A 21,298-nucleotide genomic window follows, 5' to 3' on the forward strand; every position below is an offset into this window, starting at 1 on the left:
AAACATACAATCTTGATAAAAATGCTCATTTTAGAAGGCTTTTACATTTAAAGTTTTCATATATATATATATATATATATATATATATATATATATAGTTGTCTTGTCTTGGATTTTCCCCAATCCTTTTAAACACAATCCTCACTAAATATATCATTTCACTCATTATTTTTTAACAGTATATTTCACAAAGTAACACAGTTTTACAGAAACACACATACAGACACTGATGTGATGTGAAACCCTTTATGTTTCTGCTGTATTGAGAATGTCACGGCAGATTTAGACGGATCTTCTCCTCGGCCTGAGATGTGAAATGATCACGTCTCAAAAGAACACCAGCACACACACACACTATCAGTGAGGGGAATGTAGTCTCTCATTTGCACGTTTCCCAGACCATTAATCCACTGTAATCTCTTATTTCATTTCAGATGATTGTCACGCGCTCTTGAAGGGTGGTCTCTTAGCGCCGTCATCATTCATGACAATGGCAGCACATCTGCGCTGAGCAAACATGAGTTACGAGCAGATTACAGTGCCTATTCAAACCTGCGTAATCTCGGGGTAATCAGCATCAGGCTACTGCGCAGTCCATTTCATTAAGGTTTATGGTTCGGTGCTTATTCAGAGGATGACCTATTGACAAACAGACAGATTGCATGGCAACTACATCACCTCAATGTCATTTCCTGTCCCTGCGGGTGGGTTTACTGTCCTGCGGGTTCAGAACAAGCACACTTTGATAGGAAGACAAAAATGAGGCAAAAATGAAATGAAATGATGGATTTAAAATAATGGGCAAAATAAAAATACATTTATATGTGAACCTGGAGCACAAAATAAGTCATAAGTCACACGAGTATAATAGCCAGCAATACATTGTATGGGTCAAAATTATCAATTTTTCTTTTATGCCAAAAATCATTAGGATATTAAGTAAAAATCATGATCCATGAAGATATTTTGTACATTTACTACTGTAAATGTATCAAACATGTATTTTTGTGTGTGGATATGCACTGCTAAGGACTTTTCTCAATATTTAGATTTTTTTTTGCATCCTCAGATTCCAGATATAGTTGTATCTCGACCAAATATTGTCCTATCTTAACAAACCATACATCAATAGAAAGATTATTTATTCAGCTTTTGGATCTCAGTTTAAAAAAATGTACCCTTATGACTAAATTTGTGGTCCAGGGTCACATATGATATACAATTATTATTATTATTTTTTTTAAAGCGATATCTTTGTCCTTTTAAAAGTGAGGGGGATTTCCCACAGCGGTAAAACAGCTTCCTTGTTCTGACTTTGCTGAGAGACAGTCTTTGCTGCCATCTAATGGTGTAATAATGTAACTTTCATTTATACTATTGACAGAGCCATTCTCAATACCATATTATTTATATAAGATAATATTTATTGAACAACAATGTTTAAATTAACAACAATAGTCATTATAAAAGACATAAACACAAGCAAACAATAAACACAATCAAATAAATAAAAAAACACAAGCAAACAATTTAGTCAACCGTACAAAAGCAGCATCTAGTACAGGATTTTTCTAGTTAAATATAGCCTAAATACAAAATTATGCAATTTAATTTTCCCCTTAACCCAAATCGATTTGCAGCTGGAACAAGTAATAAATTAATAAGACCAAAGATTGCCCGTATGATATACCCCAAATTAATTATATTTTTAACCGCTTTCTACATAAGAGACAGCGTCAAATACCCGAAGCACTGGCCGAGATGAAGCTGTTCTCGGCGGGTACACGAGCACTGAACGCTCGCTGACGGCCTGGAGCTCACATCTGCGAAAGTGTCTAAACAAATAGTAAAATAGACACTATGATTAAATATGAGTCACATATTTCAGGTCTAAACAACTACATTCCAGCCTAAAAACCTCTTAAAACTACAGTTCGTGGTACAACAAGTGTAGTATTTGTGAAAAAAATATATATATATACGCACTCACAAAAATATGCAGTATTTGGTTTTAAACTCATTAAATTCCACATTTTTTTATTGCAATTGACAATGAATAAAGAGAATAAACCAACCTTTTGTGTGCTGAATAAATCAATATATGTTCATTTTCTTTATGAAAAATAGTTATTTTCTTGATTTTACAAAGATTACAACCCGGCTGTGTTTTACGACATTCAGCCAGACTCAGCTTTCTAATGTGCCGGCTTTCATATAGCCTATAAACACTTGAGCCTGCGAACACACCAGAGAGAGACATCCTCTATTTATACAGGCTCTCTGACTGTCTGACTGTCTCTTTCTCTCAGCCTCAGTGACATAAACACATGATCGAGCGGCATCAAAGAATATACATTCTGTCATGGTCTTTTATACACCAACAAAACCTCTTTCCTGCATACATAAGCATCACACACACACACACACACAGAGATCTGCAGTTGCCGCCCACACTCGGAGCAGAAGCGGGAGGAAGTGACAGTTAGCTGTGGAATTCCTGCTGTGTGTCTCTCACTTAGCATGCATTTTTTGTTCCTTTGCCATACACACACAATGACAAACACCCGTGGACTCTCACAGAGTGACAGGACTCTCAGAAGTTTCCAGCATGTATTCTGGAGGAGAGAAAGTCACTGTAATGTGGAATACCCTCCCTACGGACAAACACACATGGAATCTGGGCCCGGAGAAAACGGCAGATTTCAAACGCCTGTCATTCCACTAACTTGTACGTCGCATGTTAATTCATGAAATATTTTGGCTTCTTACACGGAATACTTGATTGGCCGATTGCGACTTCTATAGTTTTTGAATGATGATGATTGAACTGTCTGAATTTGATCTTCTAAACCTTTACTACTACAGGTGCTCTTTCTTGTTACATACTGTAATATAATAAATTCATCATCAATCAATATTTCATGTCCATTTATATATACAATATAGCACAGTCAGATGGTTATTAAACGCAAAATAAACCTCTTCTGGACCTGATGACAGATTAAAGACTTGTTGGTTTAACTTTAAAAAAGTAAGTTACATGGTTCCCTTAAAATTGAGTTCATTGAAATTAAAAATTTGAGTTAATGCAATGAAAGTGATTGGTTTAATCAACAGAAACTGAATCGCATTAATTATCTAGTTTGATTTCACAAAAGAAAAAATGTGATAAATCATAAAAAAATATTTTTTACAGTGTAACATTCTGAAGAATAAAATTACTATTATTCTTATCTTCATGCTTATAGAAATTTTAAGAATATTTTGTATATTTATGGATATTTTAATATTTTTTTTTTCTTAAGAAATAAAAAATAATTGTAAATAGCATCTTATCATTTTAATTATTCTCTATGAATAAAATGATATGCTTTAAAGTTGTCTGATACTTGCAAAGTCATCGCAATTTATAATGTTTTTGAAAGAAAGAAGTCTCTTATGTTCACCAAGGCAGCATTTATTTGATATTAATACAATTTACAATAACTTCTATTATAGTTTAATATATTTTCAAATGTAATTTATCCTGTGAGACTGAAGACTGCAGTAATGATGCTGAAAATCCAGCTCTGATCACAGCAATAAATTGCATTTTAATATATATATACAGTACAGTCCAAAAGTTTGGAACCACTAAGATTTTTAATGTTTTTAAAAGAAGTTTCGTCTGCTCACCAAGGCTACATTTATTTAATTAAAAATACAGTAAAAAACAGTAATATTGTGAAATATTATTACAATTTAAAATAACAGTTTTCTATGTGAATATACAGTAAAGTGTATTTTATTCCTGTGATCAAAGCTGAATTTTCAGCATCATTACTCCAGTCTTCAGTGTCACATGATCCTTCAGAAATCATTCTAATATGCTGATCTGCTGCTCAAGAAACATTTAATGTGTACAATTGTACAAATTATTTGTGTACAATATTTTTTTCAGGATTATTTGATGAATAGAAAGTTCAAAAGAACAGTGTTTATCTGAAATCTAATCTTTTGTAACATTATAAATGTCTTTACTGCCACTTTTGATTGATTTAATGCATCCTTGCTGAATAAAAGTATTCATTTCTTTAATTTCTTTTCAAAAAAATAAAAATAAAAATTCTTACTGACCCCAAACTTTTGAACGGTAGTGTATAATGCTACAGAAGCTTTGTATTTCAGATAAATGCTGTTCTTTTGAACTTTCTATTCATCAAGGAATCCTGAAAAAAAAAAGTACACAACTGTTTTCAACATTGAAAATAATCATAAATGTTTCTTGAGCAGCAGATCAGCATATTAGAATGATTTCTGAAGGATCATGTGACACTGAAGACTGGAGTAATGATGCTGAAAATTCAGCTTTGATCACAGGAATAAATTACTTTGTCAAATATATTTAAATAGTACACAGTTATTTTAAATTGTAATAATATTTCACAATATTACTGTTTTTTACTGTATTTTTAATTAAATAAATGTAGCCTTGGTGAGCAGACGAAACTTCTTTTAAAAACATTAAAAATCTTAGTGGTTCCAAACTTTTGGACTGTACTGTATATATATATATATATATATATATATCAGCTATTTTAAATTGAAATAATATTTTACTGTATTTTACATCAAATAAATGCAGCCTTTGTGAGCATGAGACTTCTTTCAAAACCATTTTAATTTGTCCATTTAACCTTTTAATTTTTATCTTAATTATTCCAATCTTTAGAGTAGTATATGTAGCAAGTGTTGCAATGCTTAATACTTGAAATAATTCAAATTATTTTGGAAGGCAATCCTTACTTTATGAAATATGAATCTGGCCCATGGCCACTCTATCTGGTTGTATTTTGTGATGAATGACCGGCCGACTGTACATTATCCCTTACGATAATCATGCGTTCAGAGCATAGCACTGCATGTAACACTTTTTACCATGTTTAAATGCATCCCGCAACATTTTGCAGATATTTTCCCCCAAAATCAAGATGAGAAAATGTGGGAAAAGCCCACAAAATACATCCGGGCCTGTCCATGGGAAATCTTTCCATGGGTTAATGTAAATCTGTTATAAATCTACTCCAACATAAAGTCATAGAACATTCACACGCATGCTGAGAGCATTGAGTAATAAAACACAAAGATAGCCAAAGAAAGATGTAAACGACCTCCCGCCGTATATCTAATTTATGGATTTCATAATTGCCCACAAAGACATGCCAGTGATGTGAAAATGAAGGGTATTAACCTCAACACACACATTTAGAGAAGGCATATATATAATCGCACCATTTCTTGGCCTCTCTGACCATCTCCCAAACCACTACTCATTTGTCTGGCTCTCTGGACGAGATGCCCCATTCATCAGATCCACCTCCTCCGTCACTCCTCCCACCGCTGAAAATGTTACGCAAACGTGCATGTCTGAGTGTCTAGGTCATCGTGATTTTGCCAAGTTATGGACCGTTCACACAGAGCGCATTTTTCTATTCCAATGTGCTTTTCCATTGTTTTTCTATGTAAACACGTGCTAGACGGATGTTTATGACCATTACGCTCGCGTCTCACTCCTTTTGAAGCGTCTCGCAAATGAGTGCCGCGTTTTTAAGATGCGGTTAAAAAGAATTTCAACTTTCAAGCGCAGCGCCGCTCATCAATGTCAGTTCCAAAACAGTGGACCAATCAGAAGAACTTGGAGGCGGGGCAAGCGTTTTTTTGCAGCTTCTGTTTACAATAGAAAGTTGGCATATCAACTGTTTTATTTGTTCGTTATTGTTTCATGTCTCAAAAGTGTGTCTCGAGACTCTCACGTTCTGCGCTGCACTTTTTTTAAACCATTCCTGAGCAATGCTATCTCACAACCAATTCGTATGTATTTTACGAGGCGGCTAATTCACTGGGGTTTAGACAAATCGTATGAATTCGTACAATTAGTCTAAACTCCAGTGACGGGTAAGTTTAGGGGCAGGTTATAGGTACAAATTCATATGAATTTGGCCACTCGTCGTTTAGCAAAAAACGTACGAATTGCCATGAGATCGGTTTGTCCTGAGCGCTGCGTCTCGCGACCTTGTGTTTTTTCCCCATTCTGCTGCCCGTGTCTCATGTTTTTCGAAACAAAATTTGTCCTGGATCAACATATTTTTTTGATACTGGAACAACATCCCTGTCCGAAAATTAAGTTATCCCTAAAATCAATAGGAAATGATAGTGACTAACCTTGGCTGTGAGCCTAAAAACTTGACATTAACTGTAAACTTGTCCCTCAAATCTGATTTGTTGACTGGAATGTTGTTCCAGGATCAACAAAGATGCTGTACTTGGTGAAATCACATTCACCGTACCCAACACTATCAAACAATTATGAAAATCATCGTTTAGACTGTATCTCACTGCTAACTGAGCATTTCTCCCTCTCTCTTTGTCTAACACGGCTCCGGTCCCCTTCTCTCTGGCGGTCTTCTCTGAAGCGCATGTCTGTGATAAAGCTAAAGGTGACATGATAAGCTGTGCAATCATCTAGGTCTGAGGTGCCCTAATCCCTGCCTAAGCCCTGTCATAAATCCATCTGTTATCTGTGTTACTCCTCTGCTCCCGACACCGAAACACAAAGCACCCGCGCCGCGGAGGCTCTTGTCGAGACGCGTTCTGCCTGCAGATCCAGTCGGAGTGTCGGAGCTGGCACTTTGATTTATTGTGGCGCTCTGGCCCGTGCTCCTCTGGGCCATCAGTGTGTGTTTGTTTTCTGTTGCACAGGAGGACAGTGTTGAGCAAATGTTAGCATGCTGCACAGAGCGCTCAAGTGTTTACATAAGCAACTCTACAGTAGCAGCAGCACATAAAGTGTGTGTGTGTTGATGGGTGCATGTCCTTCATTAAAATTCAAAGCCATTAATTATTGTCATGATGTATAGAGATTTAAAGTGATAGCTCACACAAAAAATGACAAATTCTGTCATTCCTCATCGTCATGCCAAACCTGTATGACAAAAGATGATATTTAAGAAAAATGTTTTTGTCCATTCAATGAAGGTCATTTGGGGTCCAAAAAAACATCTGTCGCGTTTCTGAGTTATTAACATCGTAAAGCTAGGAAAGTTTTTTATATTTAATGTTTTTTTTTTTTTTTTTAAACTATGTACATTTCTATATAACACTATAGGACCTTATGTAGCTCCGCCCCTTTCAGCGATCTTACGTATTTATGAATGAACTGCTCATTTTAAATCTTCCTGGTCTACTGACATTTGTTAAGACATCTGCTTTAAACATCACAGTGCTCATGATAACTTTCATTAACTCTACAACAAGTAAATCCATTTCACCAGCTAATTATTCTTTCACAGCGATGCCATAGAAATGTACAGGGCTGCCGTAAAAATGGAAGTTCAAAGACAATTTTATACAGATGGCGGAGCATTTGTTTCTCTGGCGCATAAGGTCTATACTTTGTGTTATCTTACCTTGGCATTTTATTATTAACATCAACTACACAGTTGGGTTGCAAATGGACAAACCCAGCGATTGGGTTGTTTTAACCCAGCGACTGGATTGTTTTAACCCAGCGATTGGATTGTGTTAACCCAGCGATTGGATTGTGTTAACCCAGCGATTGGGTTGTGTTAACCCAGCGATTGGATTGTGTTAACCCAGCGATTGGGTTGTTTTGACCCAGCGATTGGGTTGTGTTAACCCAGCGATTGGATTGTGTTAACCCAGCGATTGGGTTGTTTTGACCCAGCGATTGGGTTGTGTTAACCCAGCGATTGGATTGTGTTAACCCAGCGATTGGGTTGTGTTAACCCAGCGATTGGGTTGTTTTGACCCAGCGATTGGATTGTGTTAACCCAGCGATTGGGTTGTGTTAACCCAGCGATTGGATTGTGTTAACCCAGCGATTGGGTTGTTTTGACCCAGCGATTGGATTGTGTTAACCCAGCGATTGGGTTGTGTTAACCCAGCGATTGGATTGTGTTAACCCAGCGATTGGGTTGTTTTGACCCAGCGATTGGGTTGTGTTAACCCAGCGATTGGATTGTGTTAACCCAGCGATTGGGTTGTTTTGACCCAGCGATTGGGTTGTTTTAACCAAGCGATTGGGTTGTTTTGACCCAGCGATTGGGTTGTTTTAACTCAGCGATTGGATTGTTTTAACCCAGCGATTGGATTGTGTTAACCCAGCGATTGGGTTGTGTTAACCCAGCGATTGGGTTGTTTTGACCCAGCGATTGGGTTGTGTTAACCCAGCGATTGGATTGTGTTAACCCAGCGATTGGGTTGTTTTGACCCAGCGATTGGGTTGTTTTGACCCAGCGATTGGGTTGTTTTGACCCAGCGATTGGGTTGTTTTGACCCAGCGATTGGGTTGTGTTGACCCAGCGATTGGGTTGTTTTGACCCAGCGATTGGGTTGTTTTAAACCAGCGATTGGATTGTTTTAACCAAGCGATTGGGTTGTTTTGACCCAGCGATTGGGTTGTTTTAACCCAGCGATTGGATTGTGTTAACCCAGCGATTGGGTTGTTTTGACCCAGCGATTGGGTTGTTTTGACCCAGCGATTGGGTTGTTTTAACCCTGCGATTGGATTGTTTTAACCCTGCGATTGGATTGTGTTAACCCAGCGATTGGGTTGTTTTGACCCAGCGATTGAGTTGTTTTAACCCTGCGATTGGATTGTGTTAACCCAGCGATTGGGTTGTTTTAACCCTGCGATTGGATTGTTTTAACCCTGCGATTGGATTGTGTTAACCCAGCGATTGGGTTGTTTTGACCCAGCGATTGAGTTGTTTTAACCCAGCGATTGGATTGTGTTAACCCAGCGATTGGATTGTGTTAACCCAGCGATTGGATTGTGTTAACCCAGCGATTGGGTTGTTTTGACCCAGCGATTGAGTTGTTTTAACCCTGCGATTGGATTGTGTTAACCCAGCGATTGGGTTGTGTTAACCCAGCGATTGGGTTGTTTTGACCCAGCGATTGAGTTGTTTTAACCCTGCGATTGGATTGTGTTAACCCAGCGATTGGGATGTTTTAACCCTGCGATTGGATTGTTTTAACCCTGCGATTGGATTGTGTTAACCCAGCGATTGGGTTGTTTTGACCCAGCGATTGAGTTGTTTTAACCCTGCGATTGGATTGTGTTAACCCAGCGATTGGGTTGTTTTAACCCTGCGATTGGATTGTTTTAACCCAGCGATTGGGTTGTTTTAACCCTGCGATTGGATTGTGTTAACCCAGCGATTGGGTTGTTTTAACCCTGCGATTGGATTGTGTTAACCCAGCGATTGGGTTGTTTTAACCCTGCGATTGGATTGTTTTAACCCTGCGATTGGATTGTGTTAACCCAGCGATTGGGTTGTTTTGACCCAGCGATTGAGTTGTTTTAAAGGTGCCCTAGATTCAAAAATTAAATTTATCTTGGCATAGTTGAATAACAAGAGTTCAGTCATTCTTATATAATTCTCATTTGTTTTAAAGACCTCTGAAAAACAGGCGAATCTCAAAATAACACCTACTGTTACGTAACAGTCGGGATCATTAATATGTACGCCCCCAATATTTGCATATGCCAGCTCATGTTCAAGGCATTAGACAAGGACAGCCAGTATTAACGTCTGGATCTGTGCACAGCTGAATCAACAGACTAGGTAAGCAAGCAAGAACAACAGCGAAAATGGCAGATGGAGCAATAATAACTGACATGATCCATGATAACATGATATTTTTAGTGATATTTGTAAATTGTCTTTCTAAATGTTTCGTTAGCATGTTGCTAATGTACTGTTAAATGTGGTTAAAGTTACCATCATTTATAACTGTATTCACGGAGACAAGAGCCGTCGCTATTTTCATTTTTAAACACTTGCAGTCTGTATAATTCATAAACACAACTTCATTCTTTATAAATCTCTCCAACATCCAAATAAATACCATACTTACGCGATTAGACATGCTGCATGATGAACGCTTTGTAAAGATCCATTTTGAGGGTTATATTAGCTGTGTGAACTTTGTTTATGCTGTTAAAGGCAGTCGCGAGCTCGGGGGCGGGGAGCGTGAGCATTTAAAGGGGCCGCAGCCTGAATCGGCACATATTTAATGATGCCCCAAAAAATTAATAAAAAAAAATCTATGGTGTATTTTGAGCTGAAACTTCACAGACACATTCAGGGGACACCATAGACTTATATTACATCTTTTAAAAACATGTTCTTCGGCACCTTTAAGCCAGCGATTGGATTGTTTTAACAGCGATTGGGTTGTTTTAACCCAGCAAATGGAATGTTTTAACCCAGTGATTGGGTTGTTTTAACCCAGCGATTGGGTGATGTAGGTGTAGGTGAACTATCCTTTCATCCCTATTCCTAATCTTAAAATATGATTATCAAACTCCAATGTTAGAAGGAAATGAGAGGTTGATTGTGACACTGTGACTATCACATTGTGGTCTACATCAGCAGAAGTGTACAATTAGGAGACAGCAGCTGCTAAAGGTAGGCAGAAACTCATGAGCACCCTTATGAAACCTAAAATGACAAATGGGACACCCCATGGTCTCATAAACAACACGTTTGTCTTTTGGGACAGGGCCTGCCAGTTCCGCTTTAGATACACAAACTCGCTCACTCTTGAACTCCTCCTCATTGCAAATGCAGGACTGCAAAGGACTCAGAAACTTTTACACTGACACTTTTATATAGTTAGAACTGTGCTGTCTCTGGCACGGGGCCCTCCTCGCAGGAAGTGGGGCCTTAAATAATCATTCATTCTTTTCGGTGTCCTTTACATCCTTCATAGCTGTCATCTCGCCGGCTTTATTGGACAGAATTTATCACAAACTACAAAAATCACCCGTAGAATGAGAAATATTTGATTACTTTAAAGTTGGAGCGTGGCCCAAATGTGGGAGAGAGGAGGAGGTGTATGTTGTGTCACTAACAGTGTTATGCCAGCTGTGATATTCATTCTCAGATTTATGACTCTGTGTCCACTCTGTCTGTCCTCTGTGACAAATCTCCTACTTAAGTTGACAGTTTTTTGGCCAAAGTCTTTGAGGTGATTTTAATGTTAAAAGCATTTGCGTTTTTCATGAGATGACAGAACTGAACAAATGCCACCAGGAAATGACTAAAACAGTTTTATTCAGCCTGATAACAAATGGTGTCCAAGTCAGTAGAATGCAGAACTTTTTCTGAAAACAACAACAGTCATATCCTCATTCTTTATTCAAAGTGAGATGAGGAAAGACAAATCCGTCTCCATATCCTCTGGCGCCCCCCGAAGGGAAATACTGACATTTCACATTACTTCAATACAATGAGTGTATCTGGAGATTAAGAAAAACTCCTTTTATTAGACTGATTTCTTCTTCTAAATAAATAAATAAATAGCTGGTTGGGACACTTTATGTCAATGTTAAATTTTTTGTTAAACACCCATGGGGTGGAAATGGAAGCCCATATACAGTATGCTATGGTAAATCATATTTAAAGGATTAGTTCACTTTCAAATGAAAATTAGCCCAAGCTTTACTCACCCTCAAGCCATCCTAGGTGTATATGACTTTCATGATATTTTTTTTACACAAATGCATCGCTTCTCTTCAGAAGGCCTTTATTAACCCCTGGAGCCGTGTGGAATATGTTTATGATGGATGGATGTGGATGGAGACACTTTCTTCAGCTCAAACTCATTGATCGCATTCACTGCCATTATAAAGCTCGGATGCGTCAGGATATTTAATAAAATATCTCAGATTGTGTTCAACAGAAAGAAGAAAGTTATATACACCTAGGATGGCTTGAGGATGAGTAAAGCTTGGGCTAATTTTCATCTGAAAGTGAACTAATCCTTTAAATATGATTTACCATAGCATACTGTATATGGGCTTCCATTTCCACCCCATGGGTGTTTAACAAAACGTTTAACATTGACATAAAGTGTCCCAACCAGCCATTTATTTATTTATTTATTTTTGGATGGATGTCATAATTATGACATAAAAAGACAAAACTATGACATACTGTACCAAGCAGGGTTGCCAGGTTTTCACAAAAACCCACCCAAAACTAGTCCAAATCTAGCCCAATCGCATTTACTGGGGGGTCCCCAGTAAAAACTGCATTCTGGGGGTTAAATCCATGTTTTTGGCAGGTTCCCCTGGTAAAATTTGCCTTCCAGGGGCTAAATATCATGTTATTTGGGGTCACTTCAACCTGCGCACATGAAAAACAATCCACGGCAACAGTGTTAAAGTAGCCTATTTCCACTGGAAAACTGCAGACTTGGCAACACTGATACTTAGTCATAAGTATAAGAGATAAAAAAAGTTGAAATTACGATTTTTTTTTTTTTTAATTCTGACATTTTATCTCATTTAAAATAGACGTGTGCCATAATTTGGATTTACCAAAGCAAAAAAAAAAAAAAACTACATTTAAGATATTTTTAGTTTTTGTGGATTAAACTGATCACCTTCATTGTATTAACTCAAATTTTTAATTTTAATGAACTCAAAATTTTAAGGCAACCAGGCAACTGCTGGATTAAAAACAACCTAAATTGGGTTGCAAATGGACAAACCCAGTGATTGGGTTGTTTTAACCTTGTTTTAACCCAGCGGTTGGGTTAAAAGTTTTATTTAATTGTTTAAAATGACTATATGTCTGGTTTAAAATGAACCCAAAATATGTTGGAAATTAAAAATCAGACACATAATTACTAGAGGAAACAATAATAATCAAAATATGAACATTTATTAATAAGCAATTTTTATTATTGTGTTTATTGTGTAATTATTATTAATTAAACTTATTAATAAATGTTAATTTCCAACATATTTTTGGGTTCATTTTAAGGAACAATACAGTCATTTTTAAACAGTAGTTGAGTTCAATAAAACCACCCAGCAGGTTGGGCAAACATTTAACCCAATCACTGGGTTTGTCCATTTTTAACCCAACATGGGTTGTTTTAACCCAGCATTTTTTAGAGTGAGTGTGATTTGATTGATTGATTTTTATGTTGCAGAAATTGGCTTTCATAGTTATAGGAAGGTCATATAAAACCTTTTCTTTTTTTAAATCATGCCTTCATTTAATTTTCCTACTGGTCAAATGCATGGATTATTATTTTTGTCATTATTGTCACAGACCAATACTTTTCAATTTTAAGAGAAAGAGAGAGAGAGAGAGAGAGAGAGATTGCTTTAAAAAAAAAAAAAAAAAAAAAAAAAAAATATATATATATATATATATATATATATATATATATATATATATATATATATATATTAATTATACAATTATAATTGTGTGAAACATGTAAATACTTACTGTGATTCATTTTAATTTAAAGTGTGATTTAACAGTTTACTGAATGCCCTTATACTTGAAGAAACACCCAAACATGTTTGTTTACAGCTGAACACTAGTTTCACTGCCAAAAAGAACAAATACATTATTTATTTTAAAAATCAGGAAAAAGTGTTTAATGAGGAAAAAAAACTGAGCATGCAGGAAGTGCCTTTCTTAAATGGACAGATATTCTGCATAAACAGCCATAGTGATAAATGACTGTCTGACCTCTGACCTCAAGGTCAAACCAGGTCAAATGCGCACCAGTGATCGTACCCCGTGATCTCACAGTCAACGTCTGCGAGGTCTGTCTGTCTTCAGGCTTCAGAGGACCCAGGTGTAACATTTACCCCATGAATTTTAATCTGAGAATCAAATATTTATCAGCGGAGAGCCGTGAATGAGAGAGCCGGTGACCTGACATGTCTTCTGTCGGCTTCTCCTCTCTCCGTCTCTCCAGATTCATCATTTGAGGTATTAATTTGTTAACCTCCCACTGGGTCATTATAAAGGAATCAAAATGAGAGAAGCTTACATCCGCCCACGTACGGTAATTATTCAGACTGAGAGCAAACATGTGAAAAGATTGAAGTGCACGAGCAGAAAGTCCCACTCGCTCGGGCACAGACGAGAGGAGGCGTACAATATGATTCACGTGTTTCAGAGCAGAGTGCGGGGGAGACAGAGACAGACAGAGAGAGAGAGAAAGAAAGAAAGGTCTCAATAAAAGAGAAAAGTGCAGATATTGAGAAGGAGAGTAAGGTGTTGCAGCAATGATTATCTCAGCTGTGCTGTACAGATGCAGACAGACTGCTGTTTTGACAGTCAGGAATGAATGTGTTTATTCAGCATCAGTCTAATGCAGAACCTCAGTGTTCAGAGGACATCTTCATCTTCATCATCATCATCATCTTCACTCACACTCATCAGACTCTCCTAGAAGAACAGCTGTGAATGTTTGTCTAGTCAAGTCAAATATTATTTTTTTACCTACTCATATACACACATCTGTGTGATGACATTATCTATCTATCTATCTATCTATCTATGTATATCTGTCTGTCTGTGTCTATCCATCCATCCACAATTCCATCTATCATCCATCCATCTATGTCTATCCAATCATCATCCATCCATCAATCCAATCACCCATCTATCTGTATGTCTATCCATCCCTCCCTCCATCTGTATGTCTATTCATCCATCTATCTATCTGTATGTCTATCTATCTATTCATCCATCCATTCATCCATCTGTTTGTCTATCTATCTATCTATCTATCTATCTATCTATCTATCTATCTATCTATCTATCTATCTATCTATCTATCCATCCATCTATATGTCTATCCATCCATCCATATATCCATCTGTATGTCTATCTATCTATCCATCCATCCATCTGTGTCTATCCCTCCATCCATCCATCCATTCATCCATCCATCTTTCTATCCATTCATCCATCCATGTCTATCCAATCATCATCCATCCATCCATCCAATCATCCATCTATCTGTATATGTCTATCTCTCCATCCATCCCTCCCTCCCTCCATCTGTATGTCTATCCATCCATCTCTCCATTCATCCCTCCCTCCATCTGTATGTCTATCTATCCATCCATCTATATGTCTATCCATCCATCCATATATCCATCTGTATGTCTATCCATCCATCTCTCCATCCATCCCTCCCTCCATCTGTATGTCTATCTATCCATCCATCTATATGTCTATCCATCCATCCATATATCCATCTGTATGTCTATCTATCTATCCATCCATCCATCTGTGTCTATCCCTCCATCCATCCATCCATCCATCCATCCATCCATCTTTCTATCCATTCATCCATCCATGTCTATCCAATCATCATCCCTCCATCCATCCATCCATCCATCCATCAATCATCCATCTATCTGTATATGTCTATCTCTCCATCCATCCCTCCCTCCCTCCATCTGTATGTCTATCCATCCATCCATCCATCCATCTGTATATCTATCCATCCATCCGTGTCTATCCCTCCATCCATCCATCCATCTATCCATTCATCCATCCGTCTGTCTATCCATCCATCCATCCATCCATCCATCCATCTGTATGTCTATCTATCATCCATCTATGTCTATCCATCCATCCATCATCCATCCATCCATCCATCCATCTATGTCTATCTATCTATCTATCTATCTATCTATCTATCTATCTATCTGTGTTTGTTTCATCTCTGTCCATCCAAATATCTATTAAATCCACTAGTCCTCTTTGTAACCATATATTAACCAATGCATTTATCTATCCATCTGTCCATAAATCCATTCTTCCATCCATCCAATTATCTATCTGTCTATCTATGTATCTTTCTACGTACAGTATCAATCCACCTATCTCAGTGTATCTGTCTCTGTCTGTCTGTCTACCCTCCTACCTACTCATCTATCATCCATCTACCCAACCATCCATGTCTGTCTGTCTACTCATCTATAGCCATGAAAACAACTCACTAAATAAATATTACTAACAACAAAAATCACTTAGTCATGCTGTTGAGAGTGCAGTTATGGAACGAATGATAAAAATACAGCTACAAAAAAAAAAAAAAAAAAACTCCAAAGCCACAGGGTTGCTTAGATATTACGCCTGGTTGCAATTTCCTGGAAAAATACAGTATAAATGATTTATCAGCCGACAGAAATAGAACTTGCTCATAACAGACAGCTGGAACCTTGCATGAGATGTTTTCTAAATGTATACATAAACCATATCTCACAACTGTATCAAAGATATGCAGCATTTAGACAGAAATGCAGATTCACATGACAAAACCTCTATCTTTTTCACAATGAATAGTGTTTTACACTCAAAGACACACATACAAGCAAGATTAACTAAATATATGATCTTTACATTAACTCTCCCCCTTGATGTTTAGATTCCTGTACCGAGATGTTTTCTAGGTCACGGAAGCTGTGCATGTTAATTTGTTCTTTTGCTCAGAGGGGAAAATTGTCATTCTCACCACTAAATGGGTCATGGTAAAGAGAGGTTTAGCTAATCCTCACATTGCATAATAAACAACTTCCCCTGTAAACACATTTGGTAGCTCGAGATAAGGCGCAAATTGATGTCTTCGATTTCATATTGTCTAAATCATACCTTTAATCATGTAATACCATCAGATAAAATGATCTCAAACGGCTAAACAATTTATTCAAAACAGATGACGAGATAACATGCATTTATTTTCGATGTTAGCCATAGAGGGGATGAAAAATGAATGGATTCTTTTTCTTGGATTCTGTATTACACACAGAATGTTAAAGGATTGGTTGATTATGATTTCACTTTTTTAACTTTAGTTAGTGTGTAATGTTGCTGTTTGAACATAAACAACATCTGCAAAGTTACGACGCTCAAAGTTCAATGCAAAGAGAGATATTTTCTTTTACAGAAATCGCTTATTAAGGACTACAACAAACAGCTGGTAGGAACTACAATGAGCTTCTTCCTGGGTTAGTGACATCACAAACCCTAGAATTTGGGGTTACATTGTTCAAAACTCCGTTACTGACAATCCTCATTTTGGCGGCATGAGATTCTCCAGCTTTGTTGTTGTTGAGCTGTTAAAGCTCCGCCCTCTTCTGGAAAGGGGGCGGGGAGCAGCAGCTCATTTGCATTTAAAGGGACACACACAAAAACGGTGTGTTTTTGCTCAAATAGGGGCAAATTTGACAAGCTATAATAAATGATCTGTGGGATATTTTGAGCTGAAACTTCACAGACACATTCTGGGGACACCAGAGACTTATATTACATCTTGTGAAGGGAGCATTTTAATTTACGTCAGTAATAACAAATTCATCATAATGCAAAATGTATGCATATGCACAGCGGCTTCTCACATGGGACGTGCGTAAGTGCTCAAGATACTAGAGGAAACCGTCTTAGATCACTCTGCACATCTGTGGTTGGGACTTGCTTTGTAAGCATTGTAATATCGGTGATATTGGCTTTCCTGTCCTCTTTTTTTCCGTGGTTGCTGTCCCCATTTTGGAGCCTGCATCTGATTTGTGATTCTATGATACACGTGTAACTGATCTTATCGCACACAAACATATAAAGCGCTGCATTGCCATTGCAAACATCTCCACCTGACTGAAACGCGCTCCATAATGACTCTGGTCACCATCACTCTCATCAGCGGTATTCTTCTGAGCCTGTTCCCTCACACTCCAGCAGCATGTAAGTTTATCATGAATACAAATGAGGGCTTACTGATTTTTTTGCATTGCTGTGAATTCAGCCGATTTTTCGGAGGCCTTTTAATGGACATTATTTAGTAGATACAATAAACAGAGCTATTTTATGTGGGTCTATGACTATAAGAAGATGTTCTGTGTCATGTCAGATGGGCCGCTGAACTATGCCTGCTGTGTGAAATACACTCGAACCCCTCTGCCCTTCAAGCTGATCAAGGGCTTCATCGAGCAGAGCTCCCGCGAGGTGTGTCGCATAGATGCCATCATGTGAGTCGCTGTGACCTGACCGCAGGAATGAGTCAGGGTTCACCCACTTACCCACACTACCAAAATAGACACATTTAACCATACATTTAAATATGAGGGCAGACAGCCGATACAAAAAAAACCCTACAGTATTAACTAAGGGCATACAGTCTGATCTTAGAAAAATCAGTGACTTAATTTAATTTAAAAAACTAAATATTCATAATAATTTTAAGGAAGTTTAAAAAAGTGCGTTATAAAATTATAACTTAAAATAAGAAACATTCCGAAGGTTCGTTCAAAAGTGCGTTTTTTTTTTTTTTTTTTAAAGAAGTCTCTTATGGGCTACAATTATTTGGTCAGAAATTCAGAAACAAACACTAATATTGTAATATATTATTACAATTTAAAATCAAGAAACTCCTGTGATCAAAGCTGAATTTTCAGCATCATTACTCCAGTCTTCAGTATCACATGATCCTTCAGAAGTCTGATTGTTATCAATGTTGAAGAGTTGTTAACAGTTGTGCTGCTTCATATTTTTGGGGAAACCATGATACTTTTTTTTTTTTTTTTTTTTTGATGAATAAATGTTCAAAAGAACAGAATTTATTTGAAATAGAATCTTTTAGATCATTATAAATGTCACTTTTGATCAATTGAACGCATCCTTGATGAATAAAATTATGCATTTCTTAAAAAAAACAATCTTACAGTAAACTTTTGGATGTTATTAAAATCTATACATTATATATAAAATATATTATATAATACACCATTGTTCAAAAGTTCGAGTTTATTAAGATTTTGTTTTTGTCTCTTATGCACACCAAATCTGCATTTCTTTGATCAATAATACAGTAATAATGTGAAATATTATTACAATTTAAAATCCAGCCATTACTCCAGTCACATGATCCTTCAGAAATCATTATAATAAGCACATTTGGTGCTCAAGAATTTTTTCCTTATTATTAGGAATTTTAAAAACAGTTGTGCTGCTTAAAATATTTGTGGAAATCATGGTATATACTTTAATTTGATAAATAATTTGAATTATAAATGTTTTATAATATTGTAAATGTCTTTACTGTCAAGTTTTGATCAATTTAATGCATTTTTGCTGAATAAAAGTATTAATTTCTTTAAAAAAAAAATACTGACCTCGTAATTTTGAAAAGTAGTGTACAATATATAAATGTATTATTAAAATAAAAATTTAAATCACTACTGGTCTCAGACTTTTAATCCGAACTATATTTACACCAATGAAAACAAAACTGACAACTGTGATGTCAAATAATAAATAATCACAATAACTGTAAAATATATATTTTTTTAACTTAAAAACTTAAGTTCAGGTGCTGCCTTACATTTTTAATAATTAAATTGGCCGTGCAAGTCTATTCAACTTAAATATATTAAACTGACTTTTTAGTTGAATTTCATATAACTTATAAAAACTGCGTAAATTATTTTGATGAGTTGAAGTAATGTAAAAATATATGATGCTATGACTTACTGATCATATCATGTTTTACAGTACCTTCAGAAAAAATAAAACAGTTTTGCCATCATTGGTTTGTCTTCAAAATTAAATTTCATAACTTTTCTCTTTAAGTTTCTTCACCAAGAACAACAAGAAGGTTTGTGCGAGCGTTAAGGATGAGTGGGTGAGAGCAGCGCTTGCTCGTCTGAGGTAAGAAGGACAAAGTGTGTGACATTTAAAACAAGTCGCCTCATATTTGTGGCAAATGTATCATTGTAACATTCAAGGTAACATTTGTGATCACTGAGCAGAAAATAGTCACAGACTCTAATTCATTTGTTATTTTATGAATAACACTGACTTGTATTTACATTTTCTTTACAGGTCCAAAATAACTAAACTGACAGACAACGGGCCTCAACACCTCACCACTGCTCCCATAACCACCAGCAGCCCATAAAATATGGCTTTAAACAAACATATGACGGCAGATTACATTAATTACTGGAATTACTTTGACTTCTATTCTGTCTAGTCATCCTTAACATGAAACTATATTTCTGTAATCACTTCTCTATCATGCAAAATGTATAATTCAGTCTGAGATGCTGTACAGATGTCTTAAACAGCAATATTGATAAAAAAAGTTAAAAAAAAAATGTAATTTTCTATGTATGTCACATATATCATACTTTGACTTCTATTCTGACTAATCATCCTTAATGAAACTATATTTTTGTTCTCACTTTTATATCACAAAAATGTATAATTCAGTCTGAGATGCTGTACAGATGAAAAAAAAATAAAAACTGAAGTAAAAAAAAATTGTAATTTTCTGTGTTCGCCACTTAAAAGACAAAACCCATTTGAGAGAGAGTTAACAGAACACGGATGAATAGAATAAAACAATTTACAAAACAATCACTGTAGTTCAGAACAAACCAAAACTCATCTGTGTGAAGGTGTGAGCTTCTGCTACATCAGACAACGCCACCATAATCTCATCTCTGTTCTCTTCAATCCCAGCAGGCCTCGGTACAGGAGTCCTCAAGTTCATATTGTTCATCAGCTAAAAGAGAGAGACGAAACAATCATCTGCTGAATACTTCTGATCTGCACTTACTAGTCAAACTGACATATATATTAAAGGGTTCACCCAAAAATGAAATTTCTGTCATTAATTACTCTCCCTTATGTCGTTCCACACCCGTAAAACCTTTGTTCATCTTCAGAACACAAATTAAGATATTTTTGATAAAATCCGACGACTTAGCGAGGCCTGCATTGACAGCAAGATAATTAACACGTTCAATGCCCAGAAAGCTACTAAAGATGTATTTAAAAACAAAATAACAACTTTATTCAACAATATCTAGTGATGGGCGATTTCAAATCACTGATTCATGAAGCTTTATGAATCTTTTGTTTCGAATCAGTGGTTCGGAGCGTGTATCAAACCACCAAAGTCACGCCCCCCAGTGGTGAACCACTGAAATTTCGAAACACTTATGATGTAACCAAAGAGCTTAGAACCCAAGAAGAGACACTTTGATATTTTTTAGCTAACATCCACTAGATGGCGCTCCGGTAGCACAGCCACCATTATGGGGTGAAAATACTAAACGGACCATAGAATCCATATTAACCCTCAGGGTTCTGAGGATTTTTGGGACCCTGGAGAAGTTTTGACATGCCCTGACATTTGTGCTTTTTTCAGTTGTTCATAAACATATTAACACTCTGAGGTCTGAAAACGCGCCGGCGCGTTTTGCAGGTTTTTTTTCACATTGCAGCAAAACAGACTTAAAATACTCCGTCATTTTTTGTCATAGAGACATAAGTAATATATCAATTGAAACTATAGAATATCTTCTTTTATCTGTATACACTCAGAGTAAAAACACAATGTTGTGCTTTTTGTAAAATAAAGAAAACTAACATGATGCGTGATTTCTCCTCTCCCTCTG

At 36.5% G+C, this 21,298-nt stretch overlaps 2 protein-coding genes across 4 annotated transcripts in view; one reads left to right on the forward strand and one right to left on the reverse strand.

The window, feature by feature from the left end:
* Nucleotides 1-1,507: 1,507 nt before the first annotated feature.
* Nucleotides 1,508-21,298, reverse strand: part of si:ch211-122l24.6 (uncharacterized protein LOC557261 homolog) — a 28,053-nt gene continuing 8,262 nt past the window's right edge. For 2 of the 3 annotated variants that reach the window (XM_048163499.1, XM_048163498.1), the window contains exons 5-6: nucleotides 20,274-20,400; nucleotides 1,508-1,835 (exon numbers count right to left, since the gene is read on the reverse strand). In XM_048163499.1, the coding sequence (XP_048019456.1) occupies nucleotides 1,720-1,835; nucleotides 20,274-20,400 (243 nt within the window). In that variant the 3' untranslated portion in view covers nucleotides 1,508-1,719. The remainder of the gene's footprint in view (nucleotides 1,836-20,273; nucleotides 20,401-21,298) is intronic. The other variant, XM_048163497.1, reaches the window with a different exon arrangement.
* ccl20l (C-C motif chemokine 20-like) lies at nucleotides 17,420-20,156 on the forward strand. Its single transcript, XM_048163500.1, has 4 exons — nucleotides 17,420-17,579; nucleotides 17,746-17,863; nucleotides 19,464-19,541; nucleotides 19,716-20,156. Exons 1-4 carry the CDS (start codon nucleotides 17,510-17,512, stop codon nucleotides 19,789-19,791), a joined length of 342 nt encoding a protein of 113 aa, XP_048019457.1. The 5' UTR covers nucleotides 17,420-17,509; the 3' UTR covers nucleotides 19,792-20,156.

Source organism: Megalobrama amblycephala, linkage group LG17 (genome assembly GCF_018812025.1).
Source record: "Megalobrama amblycephala isolate DHTTF-2021 linkage group LG17, ASM1881202v1, whole genome shotgun sequence".
NCBI classification, from domain to species: domain Eukaryota; kingdom Metazoa; phylum Chordata; class Actinopteri; order Cypriniformes; family Xenocyprididae; genus Megalobrama; species Megalobrama amblycephala.